Source organism: Chanos chanos, chromosome 9, assembly GCF_902362185.1.
Source record: "Chanos chanos chromosome 9, fChaCha1.1, whole genome shotgun sequence".
Classification (NCBI taxonomy): domain Eukaryota; kingdom Metazoa; phylum Chordata; class Actinopteri; order Gonorynchiformes; family Chanidae; genus Chanos; species Chanos chanos.
Window position 1 is genome coordinate 18,039,229 of NC_044503.1, and position 23,988 is coordinate 18,063,216.

The following is a 23,988-nucleotide window of genomic DNA, read 5'->3' on the forward strand; positions in this document are numbered from 1 at the left end:
AGAGGAATTTCCCTGTTGAAGTACATGAAATGGTACTGGATCATGACTGAACAGTCTACAGAAGCAAAGGAAATCATACAACTCTGAAAGCCTTAAAAAGTAAGTGGCCTTGATCTAATCAGCTCCCCCTGCAACATACAGACAACACATAGCTACGGGCTCCTGAAGTACAAACCCCTCCATTACACTGAACCCAACAACATCCCACCTGTCTGTGTGTGTGTGTGTGTGTGTTGCATCAGAGCTGTGGGGTATTCAGATGACGTAAATGAGGCATGTGAACTTGCTCCTCATTCAAATGGGCTATTTGCAACAACACAACTTTAGCTTTCCAGCATGGACAATACAATAGACCACACACACGAGACACAGATATGAATGATTCACTTTAATTTATTTTAAAATGCTCTGTCAAATGCGTGTAACTCAACACCAAATAGGAATTCTCTAACCCTCATGTGAAGGGGCACTGACTATAGAGGGGAAAAAATTACACTTTGATTTATTAAAATGATGTTTAGGTTGTTTTGCTTATATTAGCAGCACAAGAAACCCAATAACATGCAATGTCTTTTAGGTGAAAGTTTACAAATCAGTATTCAATTCATTTGCTCTTGTTTGATGACATTAACACTGGAAAACAGAATTTGCCCAATGAAAAAAAAAAAACATGTTCAAAACAATCTCAAACTTTAAAATATAGAAATCCTCAAAACATAAAGCACTTTACAGGAAAAGTTTCGCTCCTTACTTACAGTGCTGATTTCAAAATATCATTCAGGCTTCCAAAAGAATTAAAAAAAAAACTAACAAAACAAAACAAAAAAAAACCAAACAAAACAAAAAAAAAAAAAACATGAGCTGCTACCAAAAGAGCCCCAGCACAAAAATAAAAAAGCCACCAAAAACGCGCTTTCAACCCTCTCCATCCATTTGTTATATTTATAGCACTCAACGATCTTATGTTTCCTCTGCAAAAAAAGAGAGAGAGAGAAAATGTTTTTGTTTGGAATGATTAAACTCTATCACAACATACATTGAGTAAAGTCAGTGAGTAAATCTGTACAATCTGGCAGAATGAAAATTGTTTTAAAACTCAGTCAAACTGTGCCTTCAGGTGACATGGATTTAAGCAAGTAAAATATTTTCATGTACGAGACTTACAAACAGCTGGGAAGGATTTAACTGGCGAAAACGTATGTACAAATTTAAATACTGATTTAAAAAACAAACAAAGAAACAAGAAAATGAATGCCTCGGTTCATTTAAAGAGAGAAACCGAGGTGAATTTGCTTTCATATGTGGCAAAGTGAGATTTCATTAGTCCTTCCTGTCGGTCGCGTGTTCCTTTCCACAAAACTCTCTCTGCAGTGCACTGTGTCAGATTTGCACAAAACTCTCTCTGCAGTGTACTATGTCAGATTTCCACAAAACTCTCTCTGCAGTGTACTATGTCAGATTTCCACAAAACTCTCCCTGCAGTGTACTGTGTCAGATTTGCACATTTCTGAGCTTAGATGTGAGAGTTTGTTTCACTGAGAGATAGTGTTAATGATGCAGAACACATACAGACTCCTGGGAGAACTCTGTATATGAAACTACAGTAGTTTCATTTTCATTAGCAATAGCGATTTTATTTCATTAGTGATTAAATGTCTAATTTCATTTAATCACCAACAGTAATCAAAAAAATATACAGCAGATATAGAAACAGTATTCCCATTTACTGCAGTTAACGACATGTACAGAGAGGTCTGGAGATAAAGTGGACAGCAGGAGTTTGTCAGAGAGGGTGGGGTAGAAGACAGCTGGGGTGAGGTTGGGGGTGGGGGATGTCTATTTCGTAAACATAATGTGCACCAGTGGCACTCCAATCATTTTGGTCATACTTACCTAACAGGGTTTACAAACAAGGCAAATATAGCCCTAACCCAACAATCTGTTAGGGTCCCCTAATACACATCACTTCTCAAAAGCAGGACGAATGTGTCTCAGTCCCCCTCCAAAAAAAACCCATACATTTAAAAAACAAAGAAAATTCAACGGACTAACACCCAACACTGTCACCATGCTTCCAAATGCATTCCTACTCTTAACTTTTGCCCCCCAAAAAAAGGATTTAAAAAAAAAAAAAAACCTGAAGAAAAGAAAAAAAAACAACAACCCTAATACGCACCATGACTCATGAATAAGTTTAATGTCAGGGTGGGGGGGGGTTTAACTAGCAAAGGTTTTCCCTGTGTCTTCCTTGCCTCTGTATGTCCTCTTGCCATGTGTGAAGGGGAGGTATCTATACTTAATCATGTGCTGCAATAAGACAGAGGAGAAAGAAAACCAGTTAGCATAGTTTTTCAAGGACACAAAGTCAATAATATACACTGAAAGAGACAACAGTTCTTCTAACCATTTTTTTAAAGAATTCTTCTAAACTTTTTTTTTTTTAAATACTGTAAATCTACAAAAGTGCCTTTTGAGAGGCATTACCTCTCGAGTTAAAATGGAACTAAGACTGGTACAAAACTCTAGCACTCATTTATTAGCCTGGACAGAAAAGAGCCATCTCACACCACTCTGCAGACCACACCACTACCAGCAAATCAACAGGCCCACAGCTCATTCCCCGCTACACACACCAAAGTGTGAGTCATGTCCAAACCTTGATCTGTCTCTTCATGGTGATGCAGAAGAGCATGATGAAGTACATGACCAGGATGGGCCAGAAGACTGGGACGTTGAAGGCTTCGAAGAATGTGCAAATCATAGCGATGACGATGCCTTTCGTCGCAGAATGCCTGGAAAAAATATACACACAAATCAAGAACAACCACATGACACTCTATGGTTGGTTAACAGAAATCATCTTTAAAAAGTGGTTTGTTTTGCTGGAGGATGGGGTTGGTGTAGTTTAAGAACTCTCACACTTCAAACCTATAAATGCAAGAGCAGCAAATCCACACAAACACACACACAGAATAAATCAATTAATGAGGGGAAGTGGCTGAGAGTGGAAAGACACCGTGATGAATTCCTTTGTGTGTCAATCACAGATTCAAATGTCTATCTGTGTGTATCGGTTCAGTGATTGGTGCCTGTGTGACAGTGTACAGCTGGGTGGGGAAGAGCTGATGTAAGGTATATGTATTCAGGTCTGATGGTCACACGTCCAGTGTGAGGGCACAGCTAATGAGTCATGGGTGGACATTCTTTCATGCTTCAGTGGACATGCCCACATTACGCCAACACACAGCACAGTCGTCATCCTTTCACTGAGTCTGCTTGCTAAATGACCTATACAATCAACACACTGAGCTTCAAATGATTCCACCAAATGGACAGGCAGAATCATCGTTATGTACACAACCACTGCTGAAAAATGAATGGCTTCGGATGTCAGTACTCTTTTGTAGAGTCCAACATTTAGACTGTAATGACTCACAACATACGTGAAATCGATAAGAGAAACTTGGCTCTTATGGAGTTAATACAGTTACAGGTAGTTAGGTGATGTGACAGCAATAGACATTCAGACATTTGAAAAGCAACAGGTCCTAATTTTTCACCTCAAAGGGGAAAGCTTTAGCTTAGCCGTCCCTGAGCTGCTGTGACGGTATGATCACTATGAGAAGTGTTCATTCTGTTTGTTGACATACTTGTACTGTATTTGCTGATAGACTGTTACTGTGTTTACTCTGTTTGTTGACATACTGTTACTGTGTTTACTGTGCTTGTTGACATACTGTTACTGTGTTTACTGTGCTTGTTGACATACTGTTACTGTGTTTACTGTGCTTGTTGACATACTGTTACTGTGTTTACTGTGTTTGTTGACATACTGTTACTGTGTTTACTGTGCTTGTTGACATACTGTTACTGTGCTTGTTGACATACTGTTACTGTGTTTACTGTGCTTGTTGACATACTGTTACTGTGTTTACTGTGCTTGTTGACATACTGTTACTGTGCTTGTTGACATACTGTTACTGTGTTTACTGTGCTTGTTGACATACTGTTACTGTGTTTACTGTGCTTGTTGACATACTGTTACTGTGTTTACTGTGCTTGTTGATAGACTGTTACTGTGTTTACTGTGCTTGTTGATAGACTGTTACTGTGTTTGTTGACATACTGTTACTGTGCTTGTTGACATACTGTTACTGTGTTTACTGTGCTTGTTGACATATTGTTACTGTGTTTACTGTGCTTGTTGATAGACTGTTACTGTGTTTGTTGACATACTGTTACTGTGCTTGTTGACATACTGTTACTGTGTTTACTGTGTTTGTTGACATACTGTTACTGTGTTTACTGTGCTTGTTGACATACTGTTACTGTGTTTACTGTGCTTGTTGACATACTGTTACTGCGTTTACTGTGCTTGTTGATAGACTGTTACTGTGTTTGTTGACATACTGTTACTGGGTTTGTTGACAATTCAAACTCTAAGATAGTTATCAAATATCAAAATGTTAAGAATGAACAGACATTAATGAATACCGGCTGACTGAATTAATGCTGCAAGCAGGCAGCTGTCAGAATAAGCCCATTTGTCAACAAATATGAACGTGCTCTAGAAATATACAAGGAAATAATATTAATGGGCTTCCATTCATGTACTGTGGTTGGTGTTCTCACAGTAAGAGAGGTGTGAATGTACAGAGTGTACAAACATGTGGTATTCAGTCAATCGCAACATGTGTAAAAGTGTCTCACCAAAATTTGAATTCTGGCAACCTCCGGATGAAAGGCCGAAACTCTTCATTCTGTTTGGTGGGTAGAGCTGGGCCTTCATCTACACACGACATGGGGGGGGGGGGGGGGGGAAGAGAACTTTAATTTCCTAGCCAAAAAGGAAGCTCTGACACCCTTTTTCACACTGTGTCTTTTGGTCCAATCATAGAATCATCTCCATATTCAGTTCACCCATTAGCCGTTTAAGACCACTATCAGAAAGTGAGAATTACCCTGCATAGTTATTTTAAAATGACAATCAGACCACGTCAAACCTTTTTTGTATAGGTTAAAAGTTAAAGGCTCTGTATGTATTTAAAAACTGAGATATCCAGCATTAATTTCCTTTCATTAGTTCATGAAACTAATCCAGACCTGCACAGTGCCTGTGAGGTGATGAGAGTGCATGCGATAACTTTAAATTTAGTCAAGACTCTTTGATCAGTGAGGGTGGTCTTGACTGAACTGACCTGGATCGTCGAGAAGTGAAGGGTCCACTTTTGGTGAGAGAAAGGCGATGAACAGGTTCAGATGGTAGATTCCCAGAGCATAGGTGACAATATACCACCCCTGACAACATATTCACACCACACAGAGAACAGACATACTGTCAAACAAAAACCTAGGACTTCACAACATATAACCTTATTTGAAGTACTAAAAAAGTCAGCATACTACAATAAACATACCCACAAATGTTAACAATAACTACCATATGTTAGAAATAAAAGAGATGTCAAATGTTGGGTATTCTGATTCAAACTGTGTGAAACCAGTTTGACTGATGAGTGACAATGACCTAGCATTACCATGAGAAAACACTGCTAATGCCAAAGCCAGGACTGTGTCAGGTACTTCAATCTACCAGACAAACAAAAATTGTCTAGCTTTGCTGTCTTATGAGTCAGTGTCTAAGTAAATATATTAAAAACAGTGCCTGCTGTAGCTGAGGTGAGTGCGGGTACTCTGGAGCATTTGGAGATGCTATTGTGTGACTCATGAACACTGCCCCCAGTGCACTACATGGGTGTGGACCCCTGCACACACTGCTGAGTCCAAAAGAAGCTTTCCTCTCAATTTGGCTTTCTGCATTTCAGTCATCAGGTTAAACAGAGGAAGTATCAGGTATCCATGCAAAAGAGGCCGGTTCTCTACAGACCTTTCTGCATAAATAAAAGTGTTTTAAAAAAAGGTGTGCGCGTGCAGATTTTTAATTACCATATTCCGTATGTGACAGTACAATCATTCAAACATCGCTACACATCAGACACAGCAGCTTATTAGCATTTTTTTATATTTACCCTTTCGGCCAGAATTCAAATATCTGACTCCCTGTTCTCACCATCATACAACCTCTTTGTGGTAATACTGGAATTCAAACTCACAACCCCTGTATACAGGGACCTCCTGGGTGGGTTTTTCTGTGGAATGGAGGAATATTCTATTCTCACGTAAGGAGTTTGAAGTATGAGAGGAAGAGAGACCAAACCGATGACACTTTCCTCACTGACTGAGTCGAGTGGGCTTACAGAACTGCAGTCTGTCAGCTGTTCTCATGCAGTCACTTCAGTACCACGTAGAGAACAACTAAATGACTGACAGAGTGTGAGGGGTACTGACAAAGCTGAGCCAAACCAGTGAAATCTGTCAGGGGAGAGAAGAGGAGGGCTGCCTGTACCTGGAGTATATACACACGAATCATATAGATGGCTGTTAGGAGAAGAGTGACTGTCCATCGCACTGCAGAAAACGGCGTAGACCTGTCTAACCACGACTGATAGATCTGAGAGACAGAAACACACAGTTACACGGCTGCAGCTGGATTGTTCACTTAATACGCATGATAAAACCTAAAAAAAAAAAAACAATCACTGATAACAAGCAACGCTGAGCCACTAAATGAAGTGTACTGCCTATTAAAACAAATGACTGATTTTAGAGAGTATTCTAAAACATTACAGATCCCTGCACTGCTCTCTGACTACCCTTTAGCACACAGAGGGCATGACCTTACCTGTCCAAGACGTGTGAAAAAACTTGAAATTGCTGATGGTTTCCCATGGATGGACTCACCAGCACTGTCTCCTTCTGACATTCTGCCTGTGGACATCAAACAAAAGTCAAAAACAAACGTTCTCTGCTCTGCTCTTTTTCATTATCAGTAGACAGAACGGACATGATTTTGAGTGTACTACTCTGTCTCATTGCGATAAAACAAATGACCAAAAACGCACGGTCCAAATACAGTCTGCGGGTAAAACATGACAAACAGCATGCAAATCTTTCCCAGTTGAAGGTGAGAAATCCAAACTTTTTTTTTGGGGCTACCTACAGTCCTCAAACCTAAAATCACTACGCTACACGTTACATGATCGTCATAATAAGACACGAGAAACGACAGTTTACACATGCCTTTTATTCATTCATGTTTATACATCAATATAAGTAACAAGAAAAACTGGGTGACGAAAAGGGTGACAAAAATAAGTAGCTGCTATGCGTGTTATCCGGTTTCTAAGACAGTCAAGCACAGTGGGCACGCAACATTCTCGTAGCACGTTAGTTTATGCTTTTTTAGGTCGTCATAGCTTACTATACGCTTACTGTGATGCTGGAGGGGCAACAAGCACCGTAAGAAAGTGACAGACTACGTCACATAAGATTTTCATCTGTCTAACAATTACCAAACGCCCTACAATTAAGTGGTTAATCGGTGAGTTCATGTCATAACTGAAGCTTATAACCGTAATGATAAGACCCCTGAGGCCTGTAGACTGAAGCGAGTGGGGATGAGAGGCTAATCTTGATCAGCATTACAGCTTCCAGCCGAGGTTCGAAGTTCAAATCGCCCTTAACTTCGTCTCACCAGGATTGTCTGTTCCTTTCCTTAGCAAACTGATTCAACCTTGTTAGCTAAACGGGAATAGGCTCAACTAATGTTAGCCTGGGACCTCAAGACAATTTCAGCCGAAACTGTAATACAGCCAGCCAGCTGGACAACCTGTAAAATTTCAAAAGTGATGATATAGCAGTCAATGAATTTGATAGATTTCACAGGATGAAAAGGTATCAACCAAGAACGGTTTTATCAAGAGCAAACTTGCGATATCTGAACTGACTGAAATTGTTGTAGGTAACGAGGCATAAGTAACTAAGAGTAATATGGCGATACAGTTGTAGCGCGGTCGGTGTTTAATATAATGTTGTTAATGATCCATATTTAGCGCAACGATAGACGACTGGAATAGCTTACATTCACGAACATTTGTTAGCTTAACTACCAAACAAAATTAACCAGGTAATTAGGTTTGAGAGCAACTACAAACCACGTTTAAATGAGATTTAAAACGATGCCGGATGCTATTACCTTAGCTATGTTTGGTTTTTCTTTCGAGCGAAGCCCCTGACCAGTTAATAGGCTGTCAATCTTGTCCAAATGGGCTAACTTGTTAGGGATAGCTAGGATAACTATACCCTAGCTTGGTTAGCTAATGACGACCACTTCAAGGAAACAGACTCAGCTTGTATTTGGAGTTTATCAGAACCGACTAATGTCCAAACAGGATACAATGAAGCCACTGTACTGTACTAACATTATTCTAAAGGAGAGTCAAAGGCGCAATATATTCAAAGGGAAACATTATAAATGTAGTTCGCATTTTTGAGATCCGTTTTAAAACCGTGGGCTATCACGTACAAGAGAACTACAACAACCAACAATCATGTGGACAGGACAACTCACTTCCGGACGTACTGAGACAACTGTCGTTCACAAGCGAACCTTGTTAGCATACCCGAAAACCCCTTCCCATTTGATACCTCAGGAAAATCAATCTGCTCTTGTATTTATTATTTTCCACATACACAAAACACATTTAACGTGTAATTATAACGAGGAAAGCAATAAAACTAAGTTTCAAACGAAGGACAGTACCTTTCTCTTACCCGGTGATGCCGCTGTGTCACTATCGGCTACCGACCCACCTCTCGTATTGCCCAGCTGTGACCACGTCAGTACTTCCGCAAGTGCTCATTGCATTTTACTAGACTCAGTCAGTGGAGTTCAGAGCGCATCGAGATCGATGTGATACCATTTTGTAGTGTTGGTTATGAAGTCTGCAGCCTTGGGATAAATGGAATCGGTTCATTCAACTGTACCAAATCACAGTGATGACTCGGATAAAATAGCAGACTGTGTATTCATATGTAATTCAGTCTCATTGACTAATGCATCTTTCAGCAGGGGGATCCATGGACCCCGTGGCTGTACTGTCTTTAACGTGCCAACTGATTGATCATAACCACGGCAGGGTTATATCTGAGTCATATATGTAGATAATGCAGAACACACACACACAGGCAACAAAGTTTCACAGATCCTGCTACATAATTATAAACATAAAATAAAAAATTAATGTAAGGCACAAGCATTCAGTTAAGTTAACTTAAGACCAACTTCATCAAAGTTACCTTTGGTAGAGATCACATCTCAGACAACGTCCATCTAGACAATTTTTCCTGATCCTCCTCTCACAGGCTCCAGGGTTTGATAAGCAGCTGATGAAGTGAATCAGAAAAGTTAGAGAAAGGAGAGATCTGTAATGCACAGTCCTATTGGTCTATAACATTATTTAATGATAAGACTCTTGCAGTTTTGTATATCAGGAGACTGAAAATTTTGTCTGTTTGACTTCAAAAAATTGCACTGGCTTCCTGAGGTTGGATTAGAATTGTAAATGAACAGATAAACAGCAATTTTAAACTCCTGTCATAGATTCTATGCTGGACCAAGAGCCAAGCTTGGACTGGGCCACTCCATGGCATTGACTTTTTTCATCTTAAGCCAGTTTGTTTTGGCTTGGCTGTATGTTTCGGGCCACTGAACTTGTGGAAGATAAAGCTTTTCCTAAATTCGAAGACTAAAGCAGACTACATTTATTATGTAAATTAGGTTGATCTGCAGAATGTTGTATTCATGTTCACATTACAGAGAGATTTGCAAACATGAGTGGCCTATGGAGTGCATTAAATCCCTTCACTACAGTTACCTGTTAACCCATTAAACTGACACTGAAAAGCTTAGTGGCTGACAGGGTATACTGGAGTATCACATTTTCCAAGGCTTAAGTAAATGTTGCATCAAACCTATACTATTTAACAAATACTACTGTGAGCTGAATGACAAATGTTATTGTGAGCTGCATAAAAAATGTTTCTGTGAGCTGAATAACAAATTTTACAGTGATCTGAATGACAAATGTTACTGTGAGCTGAATAACAGACAGTGCTGTGGGCTGAATCACAAATACTAATGTGAGCTGAATAAGAAATGTTACTGTGAGCTGAATAAATCCATGTAAGGTAAAGAATATTTCAAGAGTTCTTTCAGTCATGCACACATTTATATTCATGATATACAAGTGCAAAATGAAAACACTGCACATAAAGTAAAACATGGACATATTTTTCCGTTGATATAAATCATAAAAGGAACAATATTACAACAGTTTATGAAAACACTTGACTCTTTAAAACATAATTACAATCTGTTTAGACATAAAAAGATATAATACTGATTATAATCCTGTTGAGTATTATGCTTGTTTATATTAAAGTCACATGCTTTAATATGTGAACCAGCAAGTCTGGCCATCACTACTAATTTTGAAACTTTCCTTTGGGAAAATGAACTGATTTACCATAAACGGTGCCATTATATCTAAAAATCATAAATAGATTTTGAATGTGACATGAATTTGGGATGATGGACATTTTGTAGACAAGTATACCTTGAGTCTACATAAATATCCGCACTTCCCCATTGGTCTTGCTTTAAGGAAAATGAAAAATGATTCCCACTGATTAAGGGGACCCGAGTACAACCCAACAGCTGAACACAGGAAAACCGCTCGTCAGTATTTTTATAATCCTGATTCACAGGAATACACATTACTTTTCTGACTCCACAATGATGCACTTGGTTTAGTCAGTCATCTGGTGTAACTGAAGCTGTGGACACATTCAGTTTCTTCAATCCAGTTCTGCATATCCATGTTACAGTAGAATTCTGCTCTAAACAAGCACTAACACAACTGATTCAACTTGTTTAAGAACAATCAAGCCCTTATTAGAGATATTATTGCAGGGCTGTAGCAAAAAATATGTCAGTTCTGTTAATGAGATTAATATACGTTGAATTAATACAATCAGAGGAAACAAAGGTATACAATCCAAATGGCTCCCTGTGCTGGAACTATGAAACAGTTTCCATGACTTACACTCAGTGGCCAGTTTATTATGTATCCTCCATTGAGATTCCAGTTTGGTTCCAGTCATATGTTAGAGTGGGTAAAATGAGTGACCTAAGTGAATTTTTGCATGGTATGGTTGCTTTTGCATGGCATGCTCCATTTTTGGCATATCAGACATAGCATCTCCAGAACACGACTCACCTGTCTTTCTCACAGAAAACAAGACCTGGTGTGGCCATAGTCTCATCCTGCTGAGGCCATAGGGCCGCCCTGACTGGTGTCAGTGGAACAGGCAGGTTGTGGTCTGGGGAATGACCTCTGGGTACTCACAGGTGCCTTGAAACTGACTGAGCACTGAGTAGCATTGGTACACTACAGTATTTCTGAACATTGGTGCACACTGAGCAGGACTACAGTTTTCCCTTAATCACATGGACACTGCCAGGAGAACATTGAACCATGACACAAAGCACATAGTGTCTCAGGGACATGACAGCAAATTCAGTTTACTGTCATGTCCCTACACTGTAACCCCATAGAGCATCTCTGGAATGAGACAGAGTGACACAGTGGGTCGGTTCACTGCATCTGTGTTATGTCAGTATGGACCACCCTCCCCGTAGGACATTTCTGCATCCTCAAGAGTCTAAGCCTTGAAAAACCGAGGTGGTTCTGGAGGCAAAGGCTAGTCTGACCCGTTGCTACATGGACACACCTACTAAACTGGCCACTGACTGTAAATCTTCACTTCATTTGAATTCTGACACATGTAATGTCATATGTTTGCATTTTCAGCTTAACCACTGACATCCTATTAAAAACTTTTGAGAGGTTAATAGGCCTCTATTATCAGGTGTGAAACTACAGCTGCAGTACAAGGGGTGCCGTAATCACCACAGAAATCAGATACGTGCTGGTAGAAAGCACAAGACAAAACTGTCTGATGTTACATTTATATTTCCCTATAGTTTAAGGATCAAAGAAACCATAAAGTACATGCTGGATACATAGGACAGGTTCTGAATGAAAAAAGATGGCGATTACCATAAATAAAAAAAAAAGAGCATGTGCAATACAGGAGAAATGAGACCTCGTCCTGCGAGGCCAGAACTACTGATCAAAAGAACATCTGTAAACCTGATATTTGGATGAAATTCATTTATAAACTGAAACACATTTTGCATAATCTAATATATCCCTACATACATTTGGTGTACAAGCATAATGTGTCGGGTTGGGAAACAGTTAGAGATACAGTTTTCATGTGTTTTGAAGTAAAACACCATTTTCAAATGTCAAAGAGAAATGAAAATGATTGTGATTTTTCCCCTCCTAAATCAACGCAAAAAGCTATGATTAGACAATCATATGGCTTTTCTTACATATGACAAGGTTTTTCTTTAACCCACTCAAAAGCTAAAGATGCCATGTGGTAGATTTAGTGCTTTAAATATTACTGTCACATAAAGACATTGATTTGGAGCTGCAGGTTTACCAGATGAGGTGTGTGAAAAATGAAATGTACGGGACCGATTCAGGTAGATATGTTCAAAAACAATGCAGTGCCATGACATGTCACGTTTCCAACTGTTCTGCTCATCCTGTCCATGTGTATAATATACATTTGTTGGCCACACGCTGCCGTTATAATAGCTGCGCCTGTAAACACGATGGAATCCATTGGGGGATGAGAGAACAGTACAGCTCAACACATTAAGTTCATCATATACACCAGACCAAAGCCAAAATACAGTAATAACAACAGGTCTTCATCTCAGGAAACGGAATGAGGTCTAAGCACAGACTCAGACAGCTTTCAGAAACGACACATGAGGTTTTAACACTTAACCTGGTCCACCAAAGGACTCAGATTTCATGTAATCTAAACATGAATGCCAAAATTTGAAAAATAAAACCATATTCTGAATTGAGTGCAAAGATAGCAGAGCAGAGCAGAGTGATGAATAATTGTCAAATTTTTTTCATTTTATGAAAGTGCGAAATCTTGAAGGTCTAACTCAAACACTGATGAACCTACATATTCCTCTAGTCTGACAGAATATTCTGGGTGAATGTTTCATCCATGAATCTCATGGCTCTGGTCATAAACACAACTGAATCAAACATGGAAGTGCTTCTAAGATTTCAGAAAAATAATAATAACGTTTGCCTCAGTTTTCTCTGGTCCATTAGTGTCCTTGGTGCAGGATAAGGAAATAATACTAATAATTATTAAAGTAAAAAACAAAGAACCAAACAAACAAAAAAAACAACAACAATGCACATTAATTAAAACAAATGATAAAAAAATTAAAAACACTGATGCTACTGTCCCTGTCCTGGGCAGATCTAGCCTAGTGAACATCACTCTCCGTGAACTCTTCCTTGATGGAGTTCTGCCTGCGCGTCGTTTTGCAGTCTGGCATATCAAAGCCGAAGTCCGCCCAGTCGTCAGCTCCCGCGGGCCCGCCGCGGTTGGGGATGGTGATGGTGTGGCGGACGCGGAAGTGGACCGCCTCCATGACGCGCTGGCGCTGCAATTCTCCGCTGGGACCAATGGCCATGGTGGCCATGTTACTGCTGGAGCGGATGAGCTGCTGGCCATAGTCATGGCCCTGTTTCATGTCCTGCAGACCCCTCCAGATGGCCAGCCTGAACTGCTCAGGAATCTTCAGAGCACCAAGATCCTTCGTCAAGAAACAACACAGTTAACTGACTGCCCCCTCTATTCTCTACTCACAGTTAACTGACTGCCCCCTCCATTCTCTACTCACAGTTAACTGACTGCCCCTCCATTCTCTGCTCACAGTTAACTGACTGCTTCCTCCATTCTCTACTCACAGTTAACTGACTGCTTCCTCCATTCTCTACTCACAGTTAACTGACTGCTTCCTCCATTCTCTACTCACAGTTAACTGACTGCTTCCTCCATTCTCTACTCACAGTTAACTGACTGCTTCCTCCATTCTCTACTCACAGTTAACTGACTGCCCCTCCATTCTCTACTCACAGTTAACTGACTGCTTCCTCCATTCTCTACTCACAGTTAACTGACTGCCCCCTCCATTTTCTACTCACAGTTAACTGACTGCCCCTCCATTCTCTACTCACAGTTAACTGACTGCCCCCTCCATTCTCTACTCACAGTTAACTGACTGCTCCCTCCATTCTCTACTCACAGTTAACTGACTGCCCCCTCCATTCTCTACTCACAGTTAACTGACTGCCCCTCCATTCTCTACTCACAGTTAACTGACTGCCCCCTCCATTTCTCTACTCACAGTTAACTGACTGCCCCCTCCATTCTCTACTCACAGTTAACTGACTGCCCCTCCATTCTCTACTCACAGTTAACTGATTGCCCCCTCCATTCTCTACTCACAGTTAACTGACTGCCTCCTCTATTCTCTACTCACAGTTAACTGACTGATTCTCCATTCTCTACTCGCAGTTAAATCAAATCAACGTTCACTTTAATGTAATGTTTAATGTAAGCTTAGTTCACAAACTAACAACTGCTTCTAATCATAATGAAGCTTGTTTGTAATTGTTTGGTCAGCGTGGAAATGTCAGACCGGAGGATTTGATAACAGCATCTTTGTCATTACTCTAAGCCTGTGTGTAGGAAGTGTCCTCTAGGTGAATGAGACAGAAACTTTACCTCCATAGAGAGGGTCTGGAGGTGGTAGACACTCTGTAGGCCTTGGGAAGTAAAGTAGTCGATGCAGTTTTGGCAGCCCAGGCTGGTTAGGAAACTGTTCAGAGAAAAAAGCAATCACTAACCACTAACCACTAGGACCTACAAAGCACATATTCACGACACCAACACACAGCACATATACACTACACCAATACATAGCACTGTCACTTCAGATGCAGAATCAACTGGATTTAGAGTAACTAAAAACAATAAAAATAAACCAAAACCTGACCAACAGTGCTGCTTTACTAGTCATTTCAGACAGTGTCATTCATATTAGATATAATTACATTAGAAAAAATGCTAAAAAAAATACATATATTTGAGACAATTTGGCAGGGTATTTTAAAATGAAATGAAATGCATGCAGATTGTATTGTATTAATGATTCATAAAGCCTTTTTCATTGAATTAAACATTTTATTATAAATTCATAAGTAGAAATATTTTTGCTACATACAATGTCAGACTTGTGTTTATTTGATCATTATACAAAACATGAGGCACTGCCTAAATCAATTTAAAGCGATTCTGTCTTTTACCATGTAACACATAAGGAAATTAATGTTAGCTTTAGCAAAGAGCAGCAAACGACAACAACGTGAAAACTGCCAGCAGAACAACAGTTAAATGAACACAAAAGAAAAGAGGAAAACATATAAACTCTACGTTCATCAGTTTTTACAGCTTCTCAATTATTGCCTTTAAGAAACACCTACAAAATTTAGAACTTCGAATAAATTATGAAAACATGTATATTATGCACCAGGCAATAGCTAAGATATCTACTCTCATGTGAGAAAATAAACGTTTACGCCGTTAAACTGATAACACAGAGAAAATCTCATCATGTTAAACACATTATATCTGAAGCAGATTCTGGACACAGTGAATGATCATATTACAGTGAATTGCTTGGTAACATAATGTTTTAGACAGTTAGATGTGTGTATGAGTCTACCACTGTAGACTAGAGGATTTCCTTTAAAAGGACTGAACTGCTCTTTAAAATAAGGTCAGAGGTCACTGTATGTCCCTGTGCTTTTTTACTGACTGACTTACCCCACAATACTTCCTCTCACTCTCTTTCTCTCTCCCTCGCTGTACGTGTGTGTGATTGTGTATGTGTGTGTGATTGTCTATATGTATGTTTGTGTGTGTGTGTATGAATGCAACATGTTTTTCTTATGTGCCAAAGGTATACCATAACATTATGAAGACGATCTAAATGACATGGAGAGGGAAATTAACATGGCTATAAGATGTGGTAGATGTCATTTCCAAAAGGTTTTCCCATCCCTGCTCTTGGGAAGGGAACAGTTGAATAAATAGGAGTGGCCACAGGGCTGGCTTACCCAAAGGGAGCACTCATCAGTGTGTACAGACTCAGAAACAGAGAGCGTGGTGCTACTGCAGGGTGAAGTACCTGACCAGGCTGGGGTCGGGGTTGTATGGAGGGGGAGGCGTGCAGTGGGATGCAGACACCATAGACTGGGCTGGATGAGTCCCGTTCAGGTCCCCGTTTGTCTGCATATGGTGACCGCTCAGCATGTTTGGACCTGACATTATAAAAAACATCACTGCATGTATAATTACATAACAATGCAAATGATAACAATGATTCACATATAAAGTTAGTAGGAGAGTTAAATGATTAGTAATTTAGTGAACTGCATGCTTTGCTCTGATTGATAATGGTTAACTCTGCAGTCTGCTCTGGCAGAATTTTCTCAGGCCAAAGTTAATCTCCCACTTGACACACCAGCAGGAAGGACTTTCTGTTAACCACACAATGTGACCAAAGTGAAAACTGTTCAAAGGGAGAAAAACTAACAGTCCTAGTTAACTGTCCTGACTGAAGTTATCCAGCTAATTGAGAAATCCTACTTAACAGAATAACCCCAAAGTTTCACCTCAACCAAAGGACAATCTGACAACCAAATGACAATCTGACAAGCAATATGAATGAAAACTCTTGATTTTATCCAAAAAAAAGCCATTTGACATTTTTGTGAAATGAAATATTTATTTAAGCAGTGTGTCTTTTTTCCCTGTTATATCAGGACAAGTTCATGGGTCACATTACTAAACACTTAATGTGACTGCACTATGAGAAAGCACAGTTATGAGAAGCTTCAGCAGTAAAACATGGGAAACAACTACAGCTATTGCACAAAACCCCACACTGCTACGGTCTATGGACTGGTGTTACAGCTGTTACAAAAACCCCACACTGCTACGGTCTATGGACTGGTGTTACAGCTGTTACAAAAACCCCACACTGCTACGGTCTATGGACTGGTGTTACAGCTGTTACAAAAACCCCACACTGCTACGGTCTATGGGCTGGTGTTACAGCTGTTACAAAAACCCCACACTGCTACAGTCTATGGGCTGGCTTAATGAAGTGCTGCACTTACAACAGTAATAATGTCAGGAATAACCAGCTAGGTGATACAAATAGTGTCTCACATTTTATTCTAATAAAAGCTGTTAGTGTGTCAACTCTGACAGCCCTACCAGTCACACTAAACTATCAAAGCCCTAACATTCCAGATGGGGTCAGACTGTCCCTGACAAACTGAGCTGTCCAGGCCGTGTCATTGCCACAGAGCTAAATGACAGGCTAAAGGTTACAGTGGTGCGGTTGATATAGGAGTCTTACCAGCTGAGGGCCCGGCACTCTGCTGACTCTGGTGAGGCACCAGCTGGTTCACTGACGGCAGCTTACCCACACCACCGTGGATCTTATTCATGTTACTGAGAGGATTACTGTAGGCTGACGGAGAGGTAACCTGACTCCTGCAGACACAGACACAGATACACAGACATGAGGAGTGCTAAGGGATTTCTTCTCCCACACACACACACACTTATTATTATTATCATTATTATATTGCTGTTCCTTTAGTCCTTTAGTACTTCTTGACTTTCATTTGTCTCATTCAGTTTTAGACCTTAAGAATTTGAATAAGAATAGAAAAGCAGACAAGCTTTGTGTGAGAGTGTGTATGTGAGTGTTGGTGTGGGACTCACTGCCTCTGGAGCAGTTGCTGCTGCTGCTGTCTGTAAGACTCCACTATTTGCTGAGGTACCAGTTCCACTAGCTCCAGACTGTCTTTAATCTTCATCAAGATGTCAAAGTTCTCCCTTCCACGCACCTACACAACATAACATCATCCTTCTAAAACATCACACAAATTCCGGCAAGGCAAAAAGTCACATAAAATATGCAGTTCTACAATGCAGTTCTGCAGTTCTATCAATTCCTCATTGTCTCTAGATCATTTTCAGTTAAATGGCACAGACATCTCCTGACTGTACTAAGCATTAATTTGTTCTATGAGTTTATGTTATTTATATTGAGTATTTTTAATGCTTTGTACAAATGAATCATCAATGATCTCTGTTTTCAGCAAAGGAAGCTGGTAGAAAAGGGTCCAGAGAAAGGTAAACATATTCCAGGCTATGAGGTATGATGTAAGACTGATATGTAATATTTCTCCTTAAATAACAGGCTCTGTAGGTGTCTCTTTATGGTGTTGACTTTAGCACATGATCAGATAGCTCTTATGACATACTGGGACATAATACAGCTCGTCCTCCCCATGTCTCCGTTTCTTTATGTTTACGGAAGGGCCTGGGATGTTGGGTGGGGTCTGCTTGAAGTCTGAAAAAAAAAAAAAAATCAAATAGAGGATTAATGTTTTGCCTAAGCAAAAACACGACATGGTGACCAAACCAAAATATTAGACATCTTACCCCCAGCTCAAAGTTGTCTGTAGCCCTGAATTACTGTTAAATCAGAGGTACAAGATTCCTTCTTTTAGCATGGACTGTTTTCAAACAGTGCACTACCACTGCAGTTCTGTACGCTTTGAATGGCATTTAAGGCCAAGGTATTTTAAATGTTAATGTGAAACGTCACTTCAGTTTTAGAATCTCTTCAACCAATCTTACAGAATCTGAGATGAGATCGGCTCACCACAGCCTAAAAAGAGCTAGCATAGACAACAGGTCGAGACACTGAAGGCTAAAAAAGGACCACTCACACATACACACACACCTAAGTGAAGTGGGACTCACTGCGTTTGTTGGCGTTGCTGTTTTTGGCCACACTCTCATTGAGCGCCTGTTGTTCTCTGTGATGATCCTCATCAGCTTTACGGTCTCGACCAGGACACGCGCATATCCGACCTTCAAACGACCTCCGACCCAGAACCTGACCACTACGTCCACACAAAGAAATTCAGTCTCATTATCAAACCTATAACTTAATATCCTATAACAGTACAACCTACCCATAACTGAGTGTTTGTTCACAATTAACTGGTAAATAGCTAAAATAGCTAGTCATACACGATTAACTAATTATTTTATACTAATTAGTATATTATATTATTAGTATATTAATAGTATATTATACTAATTATTAACAGTGACCAAAATTGTTGGTTCCTTGGTGTCTTGAGTTGAGAATTAAGCAGTAGCAGTGGTGGGACTATTAGCATGGCTGTGTTTGATACGCTCTGATCAGGGCTAATCTTTCACAGCTAATGAACCACTGCACAATGTTGTTACATTCTAATCATTTTTTTAAAACCCCTTGAACACACTAAAAAAGGATTTTGACCATTTTAAGTTACCAGATCATGTGCTAAATTGTCAAACCATTAAACTCAAACAGTTAGGAGACTGGGTCACCACTCAAGGCCATAGCCAGAGGGAGGTCAGGTGGGTTTTCCAACCCCCTCCCCCCACACCATGTGAAAGTCCACATCTCTACATCAACCCTTCTGTTCACGATAGGTCGGTAACCCTGAAAGTTTGGCCCCATGCCAGAGATTAGGCTATTAATTAAAAAGAATTTCTAGGCACAGTGGTGCCGGCAGCTGTAATCCTGTACACACCATGCGTACATTTTTTTTTACGATTTTCTTCATTTTTTTAACAGTCTATCTTGAAATAAAATTGTGACAACAGCAGATCATGTCTTTGGATTCTTTTTTATCGAATAATGTGCTTGAGAATGGGAAGCATTTTTTGGCTGCGTCCACCTTGTCCACTCACAATGTTATGATGTTAATACATCTGAAGGCCTACAACAAAGTAATATCACAGGAGAGGGAGTGCTGTTATACTCAATATCGGCATTCATGGAATGCCTCTTATCCAATCAAATTACTCGGTTGCAGCTAGTGAGAACTAACTGTTGTATTAGTAAGGGATAATGTACAGTGAGCCATTATTATAGTGAAATAAACCGTGACAGGGTGATGCAGGACCCTGATGCGAAGCGAGCCGCCTCGCATGAGCTGCTATGACTGGCTCACTGTACGTTATCCTGCTTATTATACATCCACTAATTAAAGAAATCAATACTTTGACCCAAAATATTGAGTGAAAAATGATTTTATTGCTTCCGCTAAAAAGAAAACAGCTCCATAGGAGTGGTCTGCTATTCAGAAATAACATACCATAGAATGCTGTAATTGACCAATCAGATTTGAGTATTCAACAAAGCCGAGTAATAAATGGTATATAATTGGTGTTAAGGTCCCTGGCTATAGGTCATTGTGTGATCAACATTTCTGGCGCTTAATCCTTATGTTGGCAATAATGGATTTAGCGGTATTTAGTTTGTGTTAGTAGTCAAATAATTAGTTTTAAAATGAGCAAAAGAAAACAATTAAACACTTTCCAGGCATTTCAAAATAAAAAACGATGTATTCTCAGCAATGAAGATTCTGCAGTGAGCAGCACCAGCACTGAGTCTGCAAACGTTAGGGCCATGGAAGCTAGCAGCCAGCTACATGATCCTCCTGCTTTGCAAAGTGATGAGGTCAGCTGGGCGGAATCTACCATTGCAGCAGGTAGCCCCATCAGCGACTGCTGTCCAAGCACAGAAGACTCGGATGTTTTCTCACAGCAGCAAATATTCACGGTATGTGGTACCTCAGCCTCTCAAGATGACTTGAGACTCAAGATTGTTGTGTTAAGGCAGATGAACTCAAAGGGACATCTAACACACCTGCTGCAAACCCACAGGAATACTGGAAAAGAAACATTTTCCTGCCATTCGTCGACTTGATCACAGGGGTGAGGGACAGAGCATGCATTGCATTGCCACGTCTTAAAGCCCAGTACGTTCTACCTAACAAATTGCCACTTTTGATGGGCAGTTTATGGCAGGAGATAAAGTAGGAGTATGGTGCATTGATGCCCAATGTTGACACTGCAGATGTGGAGCTTGATCTATGGAGTCAGCACAATATGCACACACCTGCCATTAGTGACATCTGCCAGGTTTTGAGAAACCCAAACATAACTGCTATCGTGAAGATTCTGAGGGAGTCTGTTTGCTTTTCTGACTTTTGCATGTGTCTCTGGGCTGGATTCAATAAGCCTATAGTATATAATAATATAGTATATGATAGCTTATTATTTAGCTGGCCGCTGTTGATTTTCAGGCCTGTTAGCTGGTCTTTGAGATGCATGCGGCAGGGTAATCAGTTTTGTGGTGGTGTTGTATCGGTAACGTGCAAAAAAACCTGAATCAATCTCTCTCTCTTGCTTGGTCACTGGCTCACTGAGTAGTCGTATGTGCATGTGTTGGAACATAGACTAAAGGTAGCCTACAACGGGGTGGGGGGTTCTTGTGCGTACTATGAAACATAATCCTGCCGTCGCCCCTGCCTAGGCATGACCAGCTTGTCACCCTTTCTATCAGTTGGCTTCACCTGTTAATGTAATACATGACAACATTAGGGAACTCTGGTTATTTTAAAACCAACATGCAGTACAATAAACAATTTGAACCTTTAGTAATATTTATAGATGCTGAAGAATCAGATTTTGTGGACCAGCCAGGAAACTCTGAAGCCTCTTATGAATCACAGAGTCAACTTGGTAAGCTCAAAGATGTGAGATCGTGTTATTAGAATTTCAACGACTAAGCAGGCCTACATTTCAATGAACAGTATTCCTCTTTAGTAACCTGTTTGGTTCAGGTCCTGATGATGACGACCCGCTGACCACAGCCCAACCACAGCTGACTCAGTCAAAAGACACAGATTTCACTGAGGCAATACTCTAATGAGGCTGCCCGAGTATTGGTCTGAGAGGCTACAGTGAAGGTGGAAACCCAGGCAACTTCCTTGCTCTCATAACATTACTTGCAAACTATGATGACATTCTGAAACAACACCTGGAGAAACCAGAGTTGAGAAAAAGCCACCTACCTCTCACTGCAGACACAGAATGAGATGACTGATGTAATCAGAAAGAAAATTATACAGGCTGGCCTCATTGAAGAGATCAAAGATGCTAAAATTTACTCAATTCTAGGTGATGAAGTGACCTCAAACAACACTGAGCTCATGCCACTGTGCATACGATTTGTTGACAAAAATCAGAAAATCAGAGAGGAGTGGAATTATGCACATTGGCAAGGATAGCTGGGAAACATATAGCCAATGCCATCAAGAAAATTGTGAGCAACCTCTGCATTGACATATCCAGTTGCAGAGATCAACGCTATGATGGTGCAAGTAACATGAGCAGTGCCACTGTTGAAGTCCATGCTATTATTAAGGAAGATGCACCAAAGGCAGTCTATTTGCACTGCAGTGGACACTGCCTTATCCTTGTAATTTCTCTCTCCCGTTTCCTTCCCATAATCTGAAATAGTCTTGACAAGATGAAATCAACAGTTTTTCACCAATAGCCCTAAAAGAGAATGTTTGTTGACTGAGATTGTGGCCAAAGGAGAGACCCAAGTGGGGAAGAGGAAACGTCTGATTGACATCTGTTGAGTGAGACAGCCTGCAAGGCATGATGCATACAATAATTTTTATGATTGCTTTGTCTTTACTGTGAAAGCCCTGGAGGTCATTGGCTATCATGAGCACACTGAAGAGCACAACACAGTTATAACCGCTGGATGGGAGGGAAAGTGCACAGCAGAGGCCACAGGACTTTTGTCTGGTTTGCAAGACTTTGGATTTGTGATCACCTTCTTGTCTGTACATCACTACCTCTAACATCTGTCAGGTATCACTATCAAACTGCAAAGCTCATCAGTTGATGTCATCCAGGCTTTCAGCATGATTGATGAAGTGAAGAGTTTGTATGCCCATCTGCAGGAGACAGTAGAGACAGATTTTTCATACCATCTACCAATATGCAGTCAGGCTTTCTGGTGAAATTGGTGTTGATCCAAATAGACATCCAAGGGTCACTGGCAGACAGCAGCACAGAGCAAATGCACCTGCAGAAACTATGGAGGAGTCCTTCCAAAGAAACATGGCAATTCCCGTCCTTGATCACATTATTACAGAGCTTGATGCAAGATTTTCCTCACTATCAGTGAAAGCCTGTGCTCTTCATGGGTTAGTTCCCTTTGTGCTGTGCAAGGAAGGAGTTAAGGTAGGCATCTCCACTGCAGTGGATTTCTACAAAGAGGACCTCCCATCACCATAGCTTGTAGATCAGGAGCTCAGTAGCTAGAAGCATAAGTGGAGCTTGATTTCTTATGAAGAAAAACCAACAACATGTCAGGCAATCAAAAAGTGTTATCCTCTTATCTACCCAAACGTGCACAAGCTCCTCAAAATTGCTCGCACTTTGCCCATTCTCTCTTGTCAGTGTTAGAGGAAAGGAGGTACTCTCTGGAGATTGAAAACTTTCTTACGCTGCAGCATGGGAGAGGAGAGATTATTCGCACTTGCACTTAAACATGTGCACTATAATGTTGTAGTGGACCTTGATGAAGCAGTGGACATATTCTGCAGAGCTTAAAATGGACAGTGTTCTGTGTGGATAATTGACAGTTAATTTTATAATAGCAGTATAATAGTCTACGTGTCTGCAAAATGCAAAATATGGATGGAAAATATGGAAAATAGGATTTTGCCGTTATGTGGTTTAAAGTTCAGGTATGTCAGTAGGTGGCTGGACAGCGTGGCTTCACTAAATGTAATGTATGAGCTGTTTATTTTTCTGTCATATCATGTGCAAAGAATTGTGTAGGCTATGGACATAACAAAATACAGGATACTTTGGCAAGATTCTGCTTCTATGATTATAAAGCTCTCTGGTAATCTACTTCTGAAATACATGTTTGAGTATGGTTCCACAAGACTATCTGTGGTTGCGCACACACACTAAAAAAGGTCCACATAATGGAAAAAATACCCACCCCATCCACCAAGCTGGCTACAGCCATGTTTAGGTATCAGTTCACCTCTGTTCAAACACTATGGATAGTCGCACAAACAATCACTGAAGTTGACGTCACCGCCAACGATG

At 40.3% G+C, this 23,988-nt stretch overlaps 2 protein-coding genes across 8 annotated transcripts in view; both read right to left on the minus strand.

The window, feature by feature from the left end:
• Positions 1–856: 856 nt before the first annotated feature.
• rer1 (retention in endoplasmic reticulum sorting receptor 1) lies at positions 857–8,723 on the minus strand. Of its 4 annotated transcripts, none has more exons than XM_030783988.1 (8): positions 8,663–8,723; positions 6,743–6,828; positions 6,407–6,511; positions 5,199–5,298; positions 4,711–4,789; positions 2,657–2,792; positions 2,253–2,307; positions 857–971 (listed from the first exon to the last, which is right to left on the minus strand). In XM_030783988.1, the coding sequence occupies exons 2-8, from the start codon at positions 6,821–6,823 to the stop codon at positions 961–963; spliced, it is 567 nt and encodes a 188-aa protein (XP_030639848.1). In that variant the 5' UTR covers positions 6,824–6,828; positions 8,663–8,723; the 3' UTR covers positions 857–960. The 4 variants fall into 4 exon arrangements, with proteins under 4 accessions (XP_030639848.1, XP_030639844.1, XP_030639845.1 ...); XM_030783984.1 differs by having other exon boundaries at positions 2,177–2,307; XM_030783985.1 differs by having other exon boundaries at positions 2,177–2,307; positions 8,674–8,712.
• Positions 8,724–13,333: 4,610 nt separating this feature from the next.
• tp73 (tumor protein p73) overlaps positions 13,334–23,988 on the minus strand; it is a 56,387-nt gene continuing 45,732 nt past the window's right edge. Inside the window, exons 8-14 of one of the 4 annotated variants that reach the window (XM_030783522.1) lie at positions 18,766–18,908; positions 18,261–18,349; positions 17,716–17,840; positions 17,345–17,481; positions 16,106–16,259; positions 14,641–14,734; positions 13,334–13,666 (exon numbers count right to left, since the gene is read on the minus strand). In XM_030783522.1, the coding sequence (XP_030639382.1) occupies positions 13,334–13,666; positions 14,641–14,734; positions 16,106–16,259; positions 17,345–17,481; positions 17,716–17,840; positions 18,261–18,349; positions 18,766–18,908 (1,075 nt within the window). The remainder of the gene's footprint in view (positions 13,667–14,640; positions 14,735–16,105; positions 16,260–17,344; positions 17,482–17,715; positions 17,841–18,260; positions 18,350–18,765; positions 18,909–23,988) is intronic. The other 3 variants (XM_030783523.1, XM_030783525.1, XM_030783524.1) reach the window with 3 other exon arrangements.

Coding starts and splice junctions, on each gene's coding strand:
- rer1 (XM_030783984.1), bottom strand. CDS start 6,823: ATGTCAGAAGGAGACAGTGCTGGTGAGTCCATCCATGGGAAACCATCA. Junction 4,790..5,198: donor TTCACTTCTCGACGATCCAG/GTCAGTTCAGTC, acceptor TGTCGTGTGTAG/ATGAAGGCCCAGCTCTACCC. Junction 2,308..2,656: donor CCATGAAGAGACAGATCAAG/GTTTGGACATGA, acceptor GTCTTATTGCAG/CACATGATTAAGTATAGATA.